At 48.9% G+C, this 19,113-nt stretch overlaps 6 protein-coding genes across 6 annotated transcripts; all 6 read left to right on the top strand.

Moving 5' to 3' along the window:
* Window positions 1-718: 718 nt before the first annotated feature.
* TEOVI_000017000 (uncharacterized protein) lies at window positions 719-4,819 on the top strand (the record flags this gene model as incomplete). The annotated part of the gene is made up of 1 exon (XM_067220933.1): window positions 719-4,819. The coding sequence occupies one exon, from the start codon at window positions 719-721 to the stop codon at window positions 4,817-4,819; it is 4,101 nt and encodes a 1,366-aa protein (XP_067077034.1).
* Window positions 4,820-5,363: 544 nt separating this feature from the next.
* Window positions 5,364-7,088, top strand: TEOVI_000016900 (uncharacterized protein; the record flags this gene model as incomplete). Its single annotated transcript, XM_067220932.1, has 1 exon — window positions 5,364-7,088. The coding sequence occupies one exon, from the start codon at window positions 5,364-5,366 to the stop codon at window positions 7,086-7,088; it is 1,725 nt and encodes a 574-aa protein (XP_067077033.1).
* Window positions 7,089-7,950: 862 nt separating this feature from the next.
* TEOVI_000016800 (uncharacterized protein) lies at window positions 7,951-12,036 on the top strand (the record flags this gene model as incomplete). The annotated part of the gene is made up of 1 exon (XM_067220931.1): window positions 7,951-12,036. One exon carries the CDS (start codon window positions 7,951-7,953, stop codon window positions 12,034-12,036), a length of 4,086 nt encoding a protein of 1,361 aa, XP_067077032.1.
* Window positions 12,037-12,838: 802 nt separating this feature from the next.
* Window positions 12,839-13,684, top strand: TEOVI_000016700 (Flagellar C1a complex subunit C1a-32, putative; the record flags this gene model as incomplete). Its single annotated transcript, XM_067220930.1, has 1 exon — window positions 12,839-13,684. One exon carries the CDS (start codon window positions 12,839-12,841, stop codon window positions 13,682-13,684), a length of 846 nt encoding a protein of 281 aa, XP_067077031.1.
* Window positions 13,685-14,108: 424 nt separating this feature from the next.
* Window positions 14,109-15,725, top strand: TEOVI_000016600 (RNA editing endoribonuclease; the record flags this gene model as incomplete). Its single annotated transcript, XM_067220929.1, has 1 exon — window positions 14,109-15,725. The coding sequence occupies one exon, from the start codon at window positions 14,109-14,111 to the stop codon at window positions 15,723-15,725; it is 1,617 nt and encodes a 538-aa protein (XP_067077030.1).
* A 499-nt stretch (window positions 15,726-16,224) lies between these two features.
* On the top strand, window positions 16,225-19,098 carry TEOVI_000016500 (nucleoplasmin-like protein (NLP); the record flags this gene model as incomplete). Its single annotated transcript, XM_067220928.1, has 1 exon — window positions 16,225-19,098. The coding sequence occupies one exon, from the start codon at window positions 16,225-16,227 to the stop codon at window positions 19,096-19,098; it is 2,874 nt and encodes a 957-aa protein (XP_067077029.1).
* Window positions 19,099-19,113: the final 15 nt, after the last annotated feature.

Below are 19,113 nucleotides of genomic sequence, written 5' to 3'. Positions count from 1 at the left end.
TGAAGATTAAAAGAGCAAAAAAAAAAAATGGATATGGAAAGGACACAAGACAAAGAATGAAAACGGGGAATAGTCATAGATGCTCGCAAGTTTTGCTCATTTAGTGGGTGTGCCACACCGTTGATACGGAGTTGTGCGCACCTCACATACACGCATATACACGTGTATATGCATCTTTTTGAGAAGGAAACCCCAACATGGGAATGTACTAGTAATATTTCGGTTTATTGTTGAGTGTGCCACTCTATCATTGCTGGAATGAAGAGGAATAAACAATGAAGTTTAGGTGGGGCAATTTTTTTTCTTGCTTTTTTTTTCTTTTTAGTCCCACACCTTTCCGTCGGCAGGTCACCGTCTTTTCCTTCACAATCTTTTACGCCTCGTTTTTTTTCTTTGCCTCCCTCGTGCCAGGAAAACCAGCGGCAGGAGAACCCATATATGCAAGCTGACGCCGTCTGTCTTTGGTGATGATGTGTTACTGAGTCAAAGCACCTTGCCGGATCGCGTACCGGAACTGCTGCAATTCAAAGCTTTTCTCTAGTGTTTTCTGTTTGTTGTCTTTGAGAACTGCGTTACCCAGGTCAACAAATTACTCATGCTTGCTCTCTCTTTTTTTCTTTTCCTTTTTTTTTTAAGGATTTCCTTCCTCTCACTTGAAGTTTCAAGTTCTTTGTTTCTTTCCTTTAATAAGGGAAAGGGAAGGGAGGGGAAAGGGTAGATGATGCAAAATGGTTTCGTTCTAATCCTTTTCCATCTTTTATTGTCAGTGGTGCCGCCTGGCAGGGGAGTTGAATGGGAGGGAAGCTCTGATGACCAGAAACACGGTTCACATCATCAATTTTTTAACGTCAGTGAAAATGAACGACTTCTCTCCAAGTTGAGGTTGCCATTTCGTCTTTCGCTAACGTCTGTGAAGGAAACGACCGATCTTGCACGTGAGGTCGTTTTCCTTCAAAGGGTAGGAGGGATGTGCCCGCGTTTGGATATGTGGGAAAGGGTAGAGGTTTTGTTCGGAATTGGAACTCCTTTAGAGGAAAAGTATGGCGTGGAGCGGCTGGAGTTGGTGCAAGCACTTCTTGAACCAGCCGTCATCCGTTTCCATGAAGATGATTTGGAGACGGTTAGCGATCCCCTGGGGTTTATTGGTCTGATGGTGCAGGGACAGGGTACGGTCATTTGGGTCCACTTCTCCGAGTTGGTGGTATCTCATATGGTCGGGCAACCCCCGAGCCTCAATGTTAATGTGGTTGCTGTATTTCAGCGCGTTGAGCGATGGGCAAAGAAAACGAGGTTAAACAGACACCGGCTGCAAATGGAGGCGGAGTACGCCAGAGTGCGCAGTGAGCATTTGATAGCCATCGATCATGATCGACATAAGATGAAAGAGGAGGCGACAGAACGGCGGCGTCGAAAAGAATTCTTACGTGATCTAAGGGAGTTTAATAAACAAAACTCACAAGGTACCGTACATCATAATAAAGGGTTGGAGAATGCCGGCTTAAGTGACGACGGAGCAGCGGTTCGAGAGCAGATCGGCACTCGGTGTGAGAATATACGGCATGCCATACGAACGGTTAAAAGTCAGGGAGTTCCAACTACAGAAACTCGAATGCAGTACTTGCTAAAGAAGGAAGGAAGGGTTTGCGTCACGCCACTGGAAGAGGAGGATAGTAACCTGACCGACGCGGATGTGTGTGATATTCGATGTCTTGCCTATTGTGACGGCGTGAGTGCGTTGCACAATTGGTCGGAGCGTAGTGGTTCTTCCAATTCCGTCTCTCAACTACATGCCTTGTACCATACCGTACTGTTTAATAGGACGAATTCAAGCATGAGCGTGTCAAATGATTACCTCAGTTACCTGCGGCAGCTTGTAATGGAAGATGTAGAGCGCGGAGTATTTTCCACTTGCAGCGACATCTGTAGCCCATCACCTAGTTTGCGCAAGGAAATGAACTTCTTCGCCGGGGTGCTGGCTCTTCTCGATAATGGTGGAATGAGGAATAAGACTGCGCAGAAGGTAAAGTTAGCTCGCGTTGATAGTGAGTGGTGGTTTAGAGCTCGAAGCGGTTACCTACGCATTTGGGCAGCTGCGCGCTCCGGTTCTGAGAGGGCCCTGAAAGCTCTCGCAACGATGAGGGAGAACGGTATGCTCACACCGCAACAAAGTCGAATGGCACTGATCTTCTTGCATGTATCTCTCGCCCAAGACAAAAGTTCCATATGGAACATAGCAGCTGAAACCTTGACGGCCCCGCGCGGCTCATCGTTTTCCATTCCTATGGGAAAACTGCTCAGGACGGAGCGTTTTTTTGGTATGGAGAACAGCTGGAGTGCTGTGAACGAGCCGTACATGACTCGGTCGTATGTCGGCGCTGTTGGTGTTGAAGCTGACGGCGGGAACGATGATGAGCGAGAGGGCGCATTATATTATGCACCATCACAAAGTGTGCAACGTGATATTTTTATTGCTAAATTGTATATTGCTGGAATTAAGGGCGTTCAACGAGACATGCAACGCGCTGAGTGTCTTTTACTCACTATCCTACGCAAACTGGAGTACACATGCGATGTGGAGCACGCTGCCAGTGAAGATGAGGTTTATTTCTCCGGTGGTGGTCGTGGAGGTGGCTGCGAAGAGCATATGGATCAGCTGAGGGTACTGCGGTACAAGTTACCAGCTTTGGGGCGGTGCAGGTTTTCCACGACCGGGAACAACACGGCTTCCGCCTCGAGAACTGAGGCGTTATTGCGATTTGGAGGGATGTCATGGTCGGAAGAAAGTTTTCCACTACTTCACGATACTTTGTTGTTGCTTAGCTATATTCATTTGGTGGATGGCTTGAAGTTTAACTTGTCCGCAAAGTATGCTTTTCAGGCTATTCAGTTAGGTGCGGCAGCATTTCATACGGCGTTGCGGAGCATTCCCGAGGCGGTAGTAGCCGAATTTTATGCGTACAGAAACAACTCAGAGCGTCTTAAGGTTTTAATGAGAGGAAGAAAACCTCCAGCGTCATCCTTGCTTATGCACGCTATGCGGCGAGGTGAACCTCGGGATGACCTGGAAGATTTTACACGGTCGGGGTTTTTAACATCTGAGGCGCTTTTGCTCCTAGCGGTAGCAGCTCCGCAACTGGGCGCTGAAGGCGAACAACTCATGAGAGTTGTTGCCGAGTCTTTCTACGGTAGCGCTTCCTGTGTCGAGCATCCTAGCCGATCATCGTGCGTCATACAACTCAGTTTCTTTTTGCTGCGTGAAGCCGCAAGGTTGTGGAAGGATGAGGAGCGTGAACCTAGCGTCTTCGACAGTAGCTACGGGTCTCCTCACCGCGCCGATCCCTTTTTGTTGATGGCTTTGTTGCTGCAGAAGGGGAAAATAACTGTCGAGGATATACGACAGGGAAGCGTGTTTAATAAGGCGCTCTATGCCCCCAGCACTTCACATGTGTTACGGCCAACCGCAGCCGACACACGGGATAGCTACGTCTCGAAGATACTAAAACTGGCGAGACAGACATCCCCGTATATCCTAAAACCGATAGCAAGGGAGAACAGCAAGAACAGGCGAAGGTTTATGGACAACTCCACAACCTTACGTGAATTCCAAGCCACACGCCTTGCCATACAACGAAGCCTTCACGAGCACGACATCCTGCCTTTGCTAGTTGTCAGCGACCTCCATGATTATTTGTATGAAAATGGGTGGACACGTATCCAGCGTTTTCTAGGCAACTTGTGGGACACCATTTGTGCACCCTTCACGAAATTGAAGGAAGAATACCTTGAGGAGCAGTTCGCCGAAGAGGTGATATCTGAAAAGCAGGGTGGCAATGCTTTGACTACCATTGCCGAGAAACTGGCCGAGTCCATATCTGCATCTAATTCCGTTCGGGAGGGGTCGATTGCATTGCAGTTACTCTCTGCAGCATTGCTATCTGGTGAACCTGATGGGTTTTCGATTCTTCTCACCGAGGAAATGGACCGTAAGAACCAGCATCTAAGTAGTTTCGCTGTCTTTTTGTCTGAACATCTTTGGTGTCGCGGTACGATCACCGGGGTCTGGGTGGAAGAACATAAGGCCGCGCAGTGGCACGACAAAAAACCAAAAACTAGAGGATATGGGGCTCTGTTTGACGTTAACACGCAAGCCCCTTTTGACTACACGCTTTCGGAGTCGCGTCTCGAGATGTTTGCATTACTTGCTTTAAAGCGTGCATTGAGCAGACAGGCATCCACTTCCCATGGTGATGTCATATCTTCGTCGGCAAATCGGTCCCTCTCGCAGGAAGAAGTAGACAAGTCTGTCGGTGAGTTGGCGTTGTGCGGTGGCGTGTTGATCGGCACCTTTTTGGAGAAACAGCGACCTTTCCCACCACATAAACCCTATGAGGGGATGCATCTTCCTGTGGGGAATTCCCGTTGCTTGCGCCAACTGCTGAAACATATCGAGATAACTGGAGTTTCACCCTTTAAAGGTATTAGTGCAGCTGAGGTGGAAATATGGCTGTTGAATACACTAGTTAGTTTCACTGAACTGCAGTCTAAATATTACACAATCTCCCTGTTGGGGAGGTACCGCGGTCTCTCGTCAAAGAAGGAAGAATGGGAGGGGAGACGGCTCCGCAAGCGGCTTGTGGAACCGTGGCGGAGAGTCAATGGCGAGGAATGGACTGAAATGTGGGTTCCCGACGTTGGCGAAGGGGCGGTGTACAACAGACGGTTGCACGACATTTCCGGGACGTACCTTGGCGCCCGTGTGAAGTGGTTCTTCAAGAATGTTATTTTCTATGGAAGCCACTTGCTTCGCTGGTTTTGGTAAGTTTCTAACATTTCTTTTTTCCAAACTTGCTTTATTAAAGATGCTGGGCCTGGGGATGTGCCGTGTGTTATTTCACGTGATGTCTCAGGGGGTGAGAGCATGGTGCTCTGCAGCAGCTCTTGTCTCCCTCTTTTTTACCCTACCCTCCGTCTCTTGTTCTGCCTATTTTTTCATTTGGATATATTAGTTTAAGCTACCAGTATTATTCTCCTAATACTTCAATATTATTTACAACAAAACCCCCTTTTGACTGCTCGATTGGAGGTGAAGGCCTACCCCTCGAAGGTTTAGGGGGTTTCTAAAGGTTAACTCAAATCGATGTCTTAGTGGACTCGTACACCCTTGGTAGGGTTTCCACGCACATTCAAAGGTGGTTGCCTACAAACTATTTTATGTTTTATTTGTTTTTTTTTCACTACCGCCGATGTGTGGGAAAGTATCGTTCAGTATTTTCGTCCTTCTTACTTACCGTCCTTCTCGTATCTCCCCCCTCTCCTTTCCTTTTAACCCTCGCTTGATTAATGTTTGTAAGAAACATAGGAGGATGACACCCGGAGCAATGTACTTATCGTCCGTAACGCTAACTCTCTGCATAGTGCTGTTGGCAACAGGGGCACGGCAATCAGCTGCCGCTGCAGCGGCGGTCGGGGAGACTGTAATATTAGATCAAGGATCCAGCGAGTCCATACGTATTGTGGAAAGTGGTGGTTCAACCACGGACGCTTCTTTTGACTTTGTTGGATTGTGGCCGCATGGTGAACACCGTGAAAGTGATGCCATGTTCTTTGACGAAGAGGACGCCAAGTATGAGAAATGGATGGTTAAGGAGAGAGAAAAGAAACGGAAGCAGGAAAAGGAGAAACGAGAGGAAAAGCAGAAGGCAATGAACAAGTCGAAGGATAAGCCCCGAAAGCCACCAAAAGGAGCTTCCACCTCTCAACTCACTCAAGCTGCTGTGCGAGCCCGGACAACCGAGCGTCGCAGTCGACTGAGAGCACTGAGGAAACCTAACTCTTTATTATTTGATGCTGCATGGAGCGCTGTTCTCGAGGATTCAGACAATTTACGAAAGTTGCTCTCCGCGGATTCTATTATGCGCTCTCGGGAAGGGGAGGGGAACAACCCTGAATCGCAGTATGTCCAACTCCTCTCTACGGCATTCAGCCACACGGTGAGAAACTTAACGACCGAGTCGCGCAGTGATTGGATTTCTCCGCTGATATACGCTTTGCCGTTTCCAGTACTTCTGGACAACGGGGCATTGGTGTCTGCGGAGCAGGAGGTGCGGGCCCTAATGACGGACTTGCAAGTAATGAAAGCGACACCGGTTCCTCAGCCGTCATCCAATGGCAGTGAAAAGAAGGTGCCAAGCAGCACAGATGTGGAAGCCACAACGCAGTTGGTTGAAGACAACCTCCGAATTGCTTCCACCACTATATCCGCAAGCAAAAGCGCTCACCGCGTCGTGGCGCAGCTTGCTCTGCCTATCATGGGGCATGCGAAGAGCAGTGTCTCCGACCAACTCCGTGAAGTTGAGAAGCAAATAAGGGCAAACGATGAGTCTACAGTCGCTAAGCGCCGGGAGCTGAAGGACTTAGCGAAACTGAAGAAGGTGGTGAAGGCCACCAAGGACCGCATTCACGCCGCTGACGGTGAGTTGCGAAACGCCTACTTCTCTACCACGCCGATGCTGTCGAAGAGTTCCTTTCTAATTTCCCTGGCTCTAATTTGCCGGTTACGTCTTTCAAGAAACACGTACGTCGATGCTGTCGATATGCTTCCGGGCATAGACGCTTTTGCTGATTTTACTGGGTCGATGAGGGCCGAGCTGTATTCTTTTCTCTTTTATCCACTAGGAGTGGGCGTTGCCGTATCAGCGGCTACAACGTGGTGCTTGTTGTCAACACGTCAGCTGATAACGAAGAAACTCAAACGGCAAGCCGGGCGTCTGCTACAACAAACTTCAACCAGTGGAGGTAGACCCGGTAAAGTTTCAGGTATAACGATGTTTGCACTGCGAGCGAATCTGCTGTTGGAGGCACTGTCCCCTCTGTTTGTACCACTAGTTACCTTCTATATCATCAACAGAACGTTAACTAAAGATTTGTTGTATCCGATTGTAATCACTGTGAAGCCGGCCCAGAGGCTAGTTTTGGGTTTCGTGGTGATAAGTGTTCTTGTGGCGAGTGTAATCGTGTCACGTGTGCTCACGGCCGTAGACAGGTGGTCCTTGAACCGACACAATGCCAATAAGAGAAAAGTGCAGTAGATTTACACGGGGTGATTTAAAGGGGGATTTACTTGTGATGTGTACTTTGCGTGACTGAGAAGCGACTTGAATTCCTGTCACTGTATTCATTAAGTATTAATTTTTCTTTTTGATCTATTGGCGTTTGCACTGCCGCCCCTGTCGTCTCCGTCCAATTGACATTTCCCCAAAGGGCGTGTGAAACGCGGGTCGGAAGCGGAGGGTTCCCCTAATATCGCTTTACTTTTTTTTTGTTTAATGGATCTATGTGTGCTAGGGGAGAGACATCCAATAAGCAGAGTGGGGAAAGGGGGGGTTAACCCTCTCCTTGGGGAGGTATAATGGAGTTGTTTATCACGTTCTCTTTGTACGTGGCTTGGGATTCTTATGGTGCGACGGTTTACATTCGACAACTTACCATTGCTATTTTCACGTCCCCCTTCCTTTCTTTTTCTCGTTTCCCGCAAGAATTGTAAAAATTTCCTCACGCATGAGATTGCCAAATGTAAGTTATTGCGAATGTGCTCCCCACAACGGGCCCCTTCGGGGTGCACAAGCAGAATGTTTTGCACTATCAAATAGCTTTGCGGTAGAGAACCTAAGCAACCTCTTCAGGAAAGGGTTTCATTTGGTGATAATTTGGCTTGGATGTCCCCGTGTCTCTCAATTTTTTTTTGTTGTTCTATCTTACTGTTTTTCCTTTTCTTTTCTTTCTTTGTTTCGTTTTACCGACACTAAAGGCGTCACTCTCCCTGCTTATTTGGAGAAATAGGGAGAGGGCGGAGGAGAATACTTCTTCGTTTTCGCTGGCGTGAGGCTAACCGACTTGTTTTGTCCCCTCGTTTGGCCGAAGGATAGGTTACCTGTAGTTTGGTGCGACTTTATGCGTGTGACATGTGTAGTTGCTTGCGGCTTACGCTCTAGTAGTTCCGACCTGAAGCGGCGGCGAATACGTCAGTTGGAGCGGCAATATGGTCCCGCGTGGCGCTACACTGCAGGGTGGACATCGCAACTGTCGCCAGTGGGTATGTTTGACGCATTGGAAGTTCCGGTTTTTCCACCAAACGTGGTGCAAACGCGTGAATTAGATCACGTGGGATGCGCTAGTGCACCGCGCACTACCGTGGTGTCAAGGGGCCTCGTACAAAACGGAAACCCTAGAGTAAAAGATTCACAACCAACTTCAGTTTTGGACGAAAATAACGCTTACTTCAATCCACAACATGATGCAGGTACAAGTTCGAGCGATGACCCCTTGTTCGAGTTTTTAAGGCATGATGATGAACACAGTGCCCTTCTGCTAGCCATGTGGACTTCCCTTTATCGGTGCTGCGTTCACGCATCCGAGTTGTCCGAGTTTCTTGCATTTCGTGTGCGGTGGTTTCTGCATCATCTCATTCATATGCGTGCAACAGCAGCCGCGGTCCGATTTTATCATCGTTTACTGTTGTTGGGCGTACATCTTCAAAAGAAGGATGTGTCGTTGTTGCTTAGCAGTTTACCCTATGAGCATTACGTAGTGAATGTGGACTTTAAAGGTGAAAGCAAGAAGAAATGTAGCCGTTTTCGTACGATGCGACAGGCTGATACCACTCATGTAGACAAAAAGAGTGCTACAAATGGTGATAAGGGAGGTACTGTTGTTTTTAGCGGTGATGGAGGAACTGTTGGTGAGGAGGAGCGTCTTCTGTTCGCTTCAACGATAACGTCCACCGGAGCGGACACTTCTTGCGATACTAGTGCTAGAGTGTGCCCGGCAGGAGACACATGCGGGGTGGAGTCGGTTGATTTTGAGTTGACACCAGCGGGTAGCCGATACTTGCGAGACCAACCAGAATGGGTTAAGCGCTGGGTTCTTTATGAGGCATCCATGGGTAATATTGATCTCTACGATGAGGAGAACGCCACCACCCTGCGCGCCGACAAATATGTTGATTCATCTTCCGTGGGATTAGATTGTGGTGATGAATGCACACCATCTGAGGTGAAATGGGCCGAAGGGTGTATCGATGTGGTTACCCTTCTTAATCATTTGATGCTTCTGCATGATGGAAATCATTTAATCCACAGAGAAACTAGAAAACGTCGAGTGAATGGTAAGGGAAGATCTGGCATAACTCTAAGAGGAGAAATGCAGCGACACTATTGGGCAGAGGCCCTCCAGATTGCAGGTGCATTCCTCAGTGCGCGCAGCTCAAGGGGACGGGAGAGAAAAGCGGAAGAGGGACAATATGAAGTGGGTTGCAGCGTACCGCCTGAGTTCCGCAGTGAGTTGTGTCGTGCGTTAGTTGCCGCTGGCAGTTGGAAGGTGGCACTCCGATGGCTCAAAGTTGCTGAGCAGTACAGAGTGGGTTTCACGCATAGTGAGTACGCGAGGATTTTCCTTTGTCTTGCTGAGTCAGAGCCTTGGGAAACATCTCGTGCTGCGGAACGTTTTGTTGCTCGTAATATGATTCCTCTCTTGCCAGAAGAAACCGTATGTGGTTACGCGTCCCGCGCCATGTGGTTGGCACATGTTTGTTCCCAAAGGGATAATAGGGTGGAAGAATGTTTGGAATTGATGGAATCTACCTCCGGAAATCTCCCTGCGTGCGTAAAACAAAGTATAGTGTACATCAAGCTCGCTGCGTCATTACTTCGCGTTGATGCTGACAGGTTTTTTGCCGCTGCTGCGCTCCAACAGTTTGAAGCGGCTTCAATTCGCTTAGGTGTGTTTCATCCCGCGGCCGATCTATCGCAGCGGCATTCCCCTCCCATACAGTTGGTGACTAGGGATATGGCGAGCGCCGGGAGCGGCGCTCTTCTTACTGTTCAACTGCAGGATTCCTTTGTCTTAGTGTCCATAGCCCTTCCACGCGTTGTAGAACTTGTATCGGTCGCCGCTGCTTCGCAGGAGGATGAAGTGCAGCTGGCCACCCTTCTGGCTGACGTGCTGTACGGTCCCAATGGTTTGTGGAAGTTTTTTTCTGATGTATGCCTTGTGGGAGAAAGCAAGCAGTTAACAAGTCACCGGACTTCAGAAGTCGTGCGAATTTCTTTGTACATGTCACTGTGTCTACTAAAAATTGGTGTTGCGCTTTGCCGGGTGGTTGGGCACGAGAGGCAAGGCGTTCAAGGAAATCCTCATTTGAGGGAAAAACATTTGACGCTTATATTGGGATTGCTTGAGGAGAGTCTTGGCGCCATTCCGGCGCGAAACGCTGTGGAGATCAAAGATCGACGGATCATGTTATCACTGGTAGCCACATCGGCCAAGCTAACTAAACATGTTTTTCGACAAATCGGTGTTTATCCCTGCAATGAGAAAGTTATTTTCGGCTCATTCAGCGAGGAAACTTCTGAAACTGTTGCTTTGATGCTCCGTATTCACGTGCTACTGTGGCGGCGCGTTAGTTCACTCCGTAGGCATCTTCAGCTTGCCGCAGGGTCGGCGTTGCGTGCTGTGTTCCGACCAACTAGTGAGTTGGGTAAGCACGTACGTGGGCATATACCCCGGCATCAACAGCAGGAACTAGACTCGATGCTTGCTTATGGGCGACTACGGAAGTACGGAGAGCGTAGGGCGGGTGCAGCGATCGCGACAAAATCAAAATCGGAGGCGCGTGTGCATTCACCCGAGGATGTTGCGCGAATCAAGGCGGTCGCGAAAACGCACAGAGTTGTTTATGCATTGTCTCTTCAGCACGTAAACAACGGTGCGGCGCTCGAGCGTGACTTAATAACTTATCTCAGTAGGGCAAGTTGGGACGGTGCTCTTACGATGCTGCACGTTTCTCTTCACCACTTACGCCTTCCGCATGGTACATTTGGTCTCCCCTTCTTTGCGGGTGTGTTGGCTCGTTTGTGTAAAGCACCCCACAGAACGAAGTCGCTCTGGTTTCAAGCAATTGGGGTGTACTGGGACGCCGTGGAGCACGTCCCTCGCCCACACGTATCCGCCAATACAAGTCATGTTGTGGATAGTAAGAGCCAACTCCGCTTACACGAGAGGAATGTTCTAACACAACTGCTACTGCCATTACTGCGCTTTAGCGTGTCGACAAGGCAAAAGGAAATGGGATGGTCGTGGATGAGGCGTTGGGACTTGATGCACAAATCAGATGAACGTGATGTGGAGTATGAAGCACTGAGCGTGTGGGCACGATCGGTGCTTGAGGACCGCTCGGCACTCAAGAGGTGTCAACGGCTGATGGAAAAATATCAATATCAACACATGAGGCAAAAAAACCTACCGATGATACCACCGCTGGAAAATATTCTGTGCGACGTTGCAGTCAATCATGCTGATTGGTGTGCTGCTCTCCACGCACTGGAGACGGTGTTTTGGACACCACAGCGTGGAGGTGACTTCATCACGACACCACTCCCGCCGCGAGCGGCAACTGCGGTGCTTCGTATACTTTGCAAGGCACCCACGAACTTGTGCAATACGGCTCGCCGTCTCCGAGAGATTCAGGGAAGCTGCTGGGATTTACGTAGCGCCAACAGTCTGCTTCTATTGTTGGTAAGGCAGAGGCGTTGGCAGCTTGCATTGCAACACGTTGCTGAAATGCTTCCAGTTGTGCAGAACGGCCGCCAAAAGTCTGATGTGGTGGGTGGGAATAGCGTCTTCGATATGTGCTTGGAGGGTGATGGCAAGACAGAGCAGGCTTTATTCCTAGTTCATGGGTTGCGGGCGTGCGCAAATGGAGGTCGTGCGGAGGAGGCAGCGACGTTGTATGACCTTGTTAAACAATTGGCTGGCTTGGAAGCGGTGGTTCGTGCTGCGGACATAAACGTTGAGAGTAGTGTAACCTATGCTCTAAAGCGGCCGGAAGACATGTTGTTTTTCATGTGCAACCAAACTGATCAACCACAAGATACACTGGCATGTGACGAAGATGAGCGAATGCGCATGCTAGTTGGACAAGCGCGTGTTTACTTTCTCCGAGCGATGACTAAGAAAACTCTGCGTTGCAACAGGCGATAACGGTAATATCGACTTTTGTATAAATATGAAATGAATCGTATCGACATCTGCTCCCTTTTATTTTTTTCATACATGCATAATCCGGATAAATATTCCGTAACCTAGCTTTTAGGTGGTTATTGTCTTGTTTATCGTTCTTAATTATTTTTTTCGTGACAGCGTGTTGACGGACTAAAGCGCTTGCGTACGTCTGCCGTTGCAACTGTTCAAACTAGGACTATTGTCCCTCTTTGTGATAAATACACCGGTACGTGAGAAAAAACAAAAAAAGAGGAGGGGCTTGGGGCGGTTGTGAGATGGTAAATTTGCCAGCAGTCGTTTGGCAACAATTATTTTACCATGATGTAAATCTTTACGTCCTCACTTGCCTCTTCATCTATGTTTTGGGTGCGCGCTGTGTGTTTGTGCGCGTACGTGGCACCACAACCCTCGGTTTGAGATACTCACATTGTTTTCTACTCTTTGTTGGTATATTTGCGTACATATTCTGGTTTCTTTTTTTTTTCCTCTTCGCCTCCCACGTACGTGGATGTGCGTGTTACATGCTGAGCGCGCGTTTCATATCCTCTTCAACCACTTTTTTATTTTTGTGCTGCAGCAAGGTAAAGCACACGGGGCAACTAAGGAGGGAAAGTTGGGAAAGGCAACTGTTGTGAGCATAAGAGGGAGAACGGGCAGGGCCAGCACAAGTTCACCGACCCTTCACAGTTTCTCCCACCATTGCATCGATTTACCGTAGATTTAAGAGTGGATTATCAATTAATAAAAGGCAGGACGGGAAATATTTCATTAGACGTATTACATGGCACAGTCTTTGGTGTGGCGGTACTTGGGACCGGAGGACACGCATCGGTGTCTCGATGCGCCTGATGTGCCTTCTGTTCGGAACCTGTTGGTTGAAATTGACGACGGAATGGATGGAAAGCTTATCAACTGTCGCAACTACAATAAGGGGCAGCTGATGATTGTGCTAGACATGCTTGCGCATCTAATTGTGTTCACTAAAACATGTTCCATGTCGCTAGAGAAGGTTAGTACAATTGTGGGTATTATGCTGGAGTTGCACCGAGAGAGCATGTCGAATCAGTATACACGATCCCAATCGTATCACCGACTGCGTGAGCTGATGCTACTCCACAGTGTTCCCCGCCCACCGTTCTCATGTGGCATCTTTAGTGTGGCGGATGTACAGCATATAGACGAATATCTCTTATTGTCTTATTTCCGCCATTACAAAATGTATGTGTACGCTTTCGTGCCTCAGCGTTTAGCGAATATTCACAGCGTTTCCGTCGGGCACAACCACTGTGTACCTCCTTTAGGACTCCCCGCCCTTACGACAGCGACGCCACGGGCAGAATGGATAGCGAAAGTGGAAGACACACACCGACAGATGGAGGAACGGCAGATGGAAGTGGAGGATGTGCGGTCTGCTGAATACGAGGAAGAATGGTTGAAACACCGCTACCTTAACGGCACGCACTACAGCGAGGGGTTGAGGGAACAGCTGCAGAGTATAAAGAGGGATGTTTCTGATAAAGCACTCAACCAACTGGATTTGATTGAGGCGCGTCTGGTGGAAATAGAGAAGAAGGTGGAGATAGTGCAGCAGCGACAGGATGGGAAGGGTGGTAAGCGAAAAAAATAGGGGTGCCGGCACCTGGTTTTCTCTTCCTCTTCTTCTCTTACTCACTTGTACGCACAGCATGGATAACCCAAAGTGCATGTGGTTCATATCAAAGTATTCGGACCACAAAGGGATGGTTGTTGGTGTGTGGTGGTGCTATGTATAAAGTAGAAGGTTTTTTTGGTTGTTTATTTCATCTGTTTTGCTCGGATGGACAATCGTTGGATTCAACGTTGGCCCCGGGTGCTGGTAAAGCCAAGGTACAGTGTACACTGCGCAAGGAACCACAAACTTCAGTGTTCACTTACCTCCCACCACATATTATGTTTTACTCCCCTCCTCTCCTCTCTTCCCCATTGTTATTAACCTTAATTTTCATGTGTTTTTTCTCTTAACTATTCAAATATCATGAGGTACTGCTGGCAATTTGAAGTAAGGCATTACCATGGAGCGCGGAGGGCGCTGCCTCTTCAGGAGGTGGAGTACCCGCGCATTGCCCTCCGTGTCTCACACACTACGATGTCGTGGAACAATTTCTAACTCAGGTGGGGAGGGAAATGATGCAATCGCTGAACCTCGTCGCGTGCGTCTGGTGCCGTCTGCACCTCATGGGAACAATTCTTCGGAGCTATTTTCTGTCGGTGTGGATCCCAGAAGTCATACATGTGATCCCGATGATCCATATTCCCACATCCAAATATACAGAAAGGACATGGTAGCGGACGCCGGTGGTCGAGCGTTTCAACTAAGTGTTGATGTTCCGTTGAAAAAATTTGTGGACCTCTTCAGTGATTTCGATGGAAAACGTTGTAAGCTCTGCAACGAAAGCTACATGCAGTGGCATAGTCATAGCAGTGTTATTCCCCACTCAGGGAGGGAGGCACTTATGCTTGAGATGGTCCGTGCATACTGCGGCCTACCGGAGGATATTGCAAAAATGTGGTGGCATCGACTCAATACGTCGCCCGCGTTCAATCGCATCCCGAAACTGAGTCATGACAATAGTCACACCAGAAAGCGCAGGTTACAGTACCTTCTGAAATTTCTGAAAGATAGGGACGTGATCCGCGACACATTCAACGTTCACAACAGCTCTGGAACTGCTGGTCGTTCGTGGGAATTCGAACGTCTCGAATGGATTGGGGATAATGTTGTGAAGTATGTGTTTAACGATCGGTTTAATGTCATATTTCCTGTGCGTGAGGGCGGTATTCGGGGCCGATTGGGGTACGCGCAATTTATGATAGATGGCAATGATGGCTTGGCACGCGCCTATGACTACTTGGAGCTTCAGAAGCTGACTCTAAGTGACCGGGTTGTGAGCAAATTCAAGAGCGATGTGGTGGAGACATTGTTTGGTGAACTTCAGCTTTATATTTGGTCTTCAGAGACGGACGCCGGCACTACCTGTTACCCACTTCCATTTACTGGCGAGATGTTTTCCCTTCGTGCTCTCGTGTGGCACGTGATGGAGGAGTTGGCACATGTAATGTTTATGTATCACGTGGAACACGCGCTTGCGGCTATTCAGCGTGTTGTAAGGGAAAATCAACTGCAATTTATCCGTGCAGATCCTGCACTGCGCGGTCATGCGGACCTGCAGAGTGAGTTGGCAAACACGGTTTACGCTAAAAAAGCTGCGTCTGGGCCAAGCAAACTCACGTCGACAAAAGTGTCTCCTGGTGCCCGTTTCAGGGACGGTGGTGCCTCGTTTTACCACGAAGCGTCGAACTATGATGGTTTCAAACGTGTGTGCACTCTTGGGGGTCTCCTGCCCCGACCATTTTCACCCCGTGAGTTGACGTCCACAACGTCTTTTCTTCCTCATTTGCAGGAAGACAGTGCGATGACACGCCGAGTGCCTGTGGACTGGACACGTAAACTTTTTGACGATTGCACTGGCAACGCCACGAAGAAGCCCGGAGCCCCCAACTTTTTACCATGGCAGGCCGTCACGCTACAGCCCCGTTCCCGTTGTTCTGCAGAGGAGGCTGGACGGTCAACTTCACGCCTGGGTATTCCTGAATTGAAGGACGCACTACTAGTGGCCGAATTAGTTTAGTGATTACATTCCCTACTTTCCGGCTGGCAAAGTCTGCGTATGTGTGTGGTGAAGATAAGATGTTGTTTGTTTGAGCAAACTTTATACCGTGGTGCGGGAGATCACGACGCCTCGTGTTTATCGTTGCTACCGTTTGCACTCGTTTCCCTATGTGATTGGAGTCATGCAAGGCGTTTATCAACTGTCTAAACACCACCTACGCCCAAAGCCCCCTTGATGTCCCCCCTTTCTTCTTTATGTTCATGTGCCACCGGGTGTGCATCCATTTGCACGCGACGATTTCAAGACAACGGTAACAGTAGCAACAGCTTTATACACCAAAGTGAGAGAAGGTGCATTACAGGGAAAGGAAGGTAAGGAAACGTTTGATAGATTAATTAGGGCTGCGCGAGAGATTTATTTTTGTCATTTAGCGAGTGCTGAATCCGTGGTACAACTTTGATCGTCCAAAGGGAAGTACCAGGCGGATAAATATACGTTTCTTAAATTTTGGTATTATATGTCACAGAAAGAGGAGAATAGCGTCAACGGCGATGAGACCAATACAACCCTGCCGCGTGCGGTGTTAAAGACGCGTACAGCGTCTCAGCTCTACAAAGAAGGGGGGAGCGTAGGCACCATGGCGTCGTTTAACTCATTGCCGCAGGTTGAACAGCTGTTATTCAAGGTACAGGCAGCAGAAATGACCCTTCTCGCAGCACTTGATGTTGCTGAACGAAGTCCTGAAGATAAGAAAATATTTGGCCATGCCACACTTACCATGGCAGAGAACTACCTCTCGGAAATTATTTCCATCATTCCACACTGCAGTCGCTCGACTGACGCACCCCACCTTTCTATCAACAGTTCCGCGATTCAGCGGCTCATTGCGTTGTATGGGGCGTCCGATGATGTCGTTAAGTTTGTCGCGCACCTTTCAACATCGCAGCCGAGAGTAGCTGAATTATCTCCTCGTGACGTAACAACTGTAGTATACAACATTAGTGAGGTCGCTCGGCTGTTCAAGCAGTCTATGAAAGAGAGTGGAGAGCAGTGCGGTGTTTTCACCAAATCAACAACAAGCTTACAGCCTTCACCGATGAAGGAAAGTGAATCAGCCGTAGCTGATGAAGGGACTGTTCCTCCCGCACCAACGGCTGGCCGGAAACGAGGCCGACCTTCGCGGAATAAGTCTTCGGATACACCAGCGGAGCCTGGAGCTGAAGGTTCTCCTGAACACGGGACTTTCACGGGGGAGGGTGGCGCGGCGGCAAAGGATAAGAGGAAAAAATCTGAGGAGACTTCTTCTCGGAAACCGAAAAGTAACGAAGGAACACCGAGCGGTCCAAGAAAAATAAGTTATTGTCGCCTACGTGCGCTGACAACCGCGGAAAAGAGAGTCACCACCAGTCTCAACCAGATAGTCCAGCTTCTGGGACATTTATATGCTCACCAATACAACGATTTGTTGCCAGTGTTTGGATTTCTTGAGGCACGGGTGAAACAACTGCAAGAAACCATTGATGTGGAGCGTGCTGCCTTTGCAAAGAAAGATATCGCAACGAGATCCCCAGAGCCTTTCATTGGGGTTTCAGTGCAGTCCATCATAGCTGCAATCCGATCTTCTCTTCACACTTACTCAACGGAGGAATGGTGTCGGCAAGAATTCGATGAGGACCTGCTTCACCCCGTAGCTCATGCGTGCATGACAGAGGTAAACCGCATTGAGGGTTTCGCAACCGAGCCTTTTGTAGGAATTACTGCTGAAGCACTAGCTGCAAAAATCGCCACTCGGAAGGCTGCACGCATCAAACTGGAGGAAAAGTGGGAGAAAGAGCGGGAACGTGCGAGGGAGAAGGAGGAGGCACAGGTTAAATACAACGAAGAACGACGTTGGCTGCGAGCGCGGTTTGGTGATATAGACAAGGCGAGCCTTGTAGAAGACACTTCTATAGATAATCCTGCTGTGTCTGCTCCTGTGTACTACAGCGATCTCCCGTTGCAAGATGTGGAATTGTATGAGCGGGCACTTTTTGTTTGGACGATGCTTGTGTCCGTTCCTCAAGCTTTGCGTCTTTCACAGATGCCCTTCAATATATTTCTGAAATCTGTTACCACGGGAGTTGGTGGAACTGATACACTGATTGAGGAAATTGTGAAGTCTTTGTTAGAGGTGCTAGTGGAAAACCTCCGTGCGGGCAACGGCTCACGAATCAACATCAAGGGAAAGTATTGGTTTGACGCCATGGTGGAGTTCGTTGCAGTGACAAGTGGAAACCGGAGGAAGCGGGATAACAAGCAGAAAAAGGACATCAAGGAGGAAGAAGAAGAGGAGGAGGAGGAAGAAGAGGAAGGGGAAGAAACGGAGGATGAGACAGTTGAGGAACAGGAGGAGGATGAAGAAGAGGCGCAGGAAAAAATAGAGGGCAGTACTGACACAGAAAAAACCGGTAACGACCGAGAACCCCAGAACTCTGAGGACTTGAAGCAAGATGTGGAAGAGGAAAAAAGTAAGGAAGAGAATGAAGGCGAAAATCTCGCCAACATGATCAGGGGGACCATGGAAAACGTGGCTGAGCTCCGCAACATGGCGACGTGGTTTAACATAAACTTACCTGATCGTCTCAACCTCCTGTATTACTTGGTGTTAGAAGCGCTGCATACTCCCGTGGTGCAGGGCGAAGCCGAAAAGATGCGGAAAAGGTACGAGGAGCAACAGTTGCTCGTCGGAAAGTGCATCAAGGAAGTTTGTGAGGAGGCATGTAAAGAGTTCAAGGGCCTTGCCAGGAAACTAGCGGTGTCGAAATCTGAAGACGAGGAGCAGTCTGTCGAAGAGAAACGGAAAGAAATTCTGCAGGAGTGCAGTAACCGCCTCAAAAGTACTGTCGAGGAACAAATAGGGGTACAAGACGGTAAGGATGTTGGTACTATAATCCGTCCCATAGGCATGGACCGCTACAAGAGAGTGTACTGGCGTTTGCCATTTGATCGCCACATTACGGTTCAAAGTACACAGGCCACAAACTTGGATTTCCCAGCTCTGCGTGGTGTTACGTATTTGGCGGAGCGCACCTCCCACAGTTTCGCTGGAAACTTGCTTGATGACGATGATTGTGAAACAGGCGTGCAGGTGGGGAGCACCGAAAGCGCTAGTGCCCAGGGCAGTGCCAATGATCAGATACCTCAGAAGGTTTGGGGAACTGTGCCACTAACCTGCCTGGGTACTTTTATAGAAGGTTTGGATAGGCGTGGCGTTCGTGAAGGGGAGCTCAGGCGGAACCTGGAGATTTTGCAGCCGTACCTAGCAAGCATGAGCGAAATAACTGGGGGACGCATCACAAGATTCAGGTCTCAGACCTTCGGTTATCAGAACAAGCTAAGGCTCGAGTTGTGAGTTCGTTAGTTTTTT

The sequence above is a fragment of the Trypanosoma equiperdum genome (genome assembly GCF_001457755.1).
Source record: "Trypanosoma equiperdum strain OVI genome assembly, contig: ctg_125, whole genome shotgun sequence".
NCBI lineage: Eukaryota > Euglenozoa > Kinetoplastea > Trypanosomatida > Trypanosomatidae > Trypanosoma > Trypanosoma equiperdum.
The sequence above is the reverse complement of the archived record's forward strand: the minus strand, read 5'-3'. Positions and strand labels throughout refer to the sequence as shown.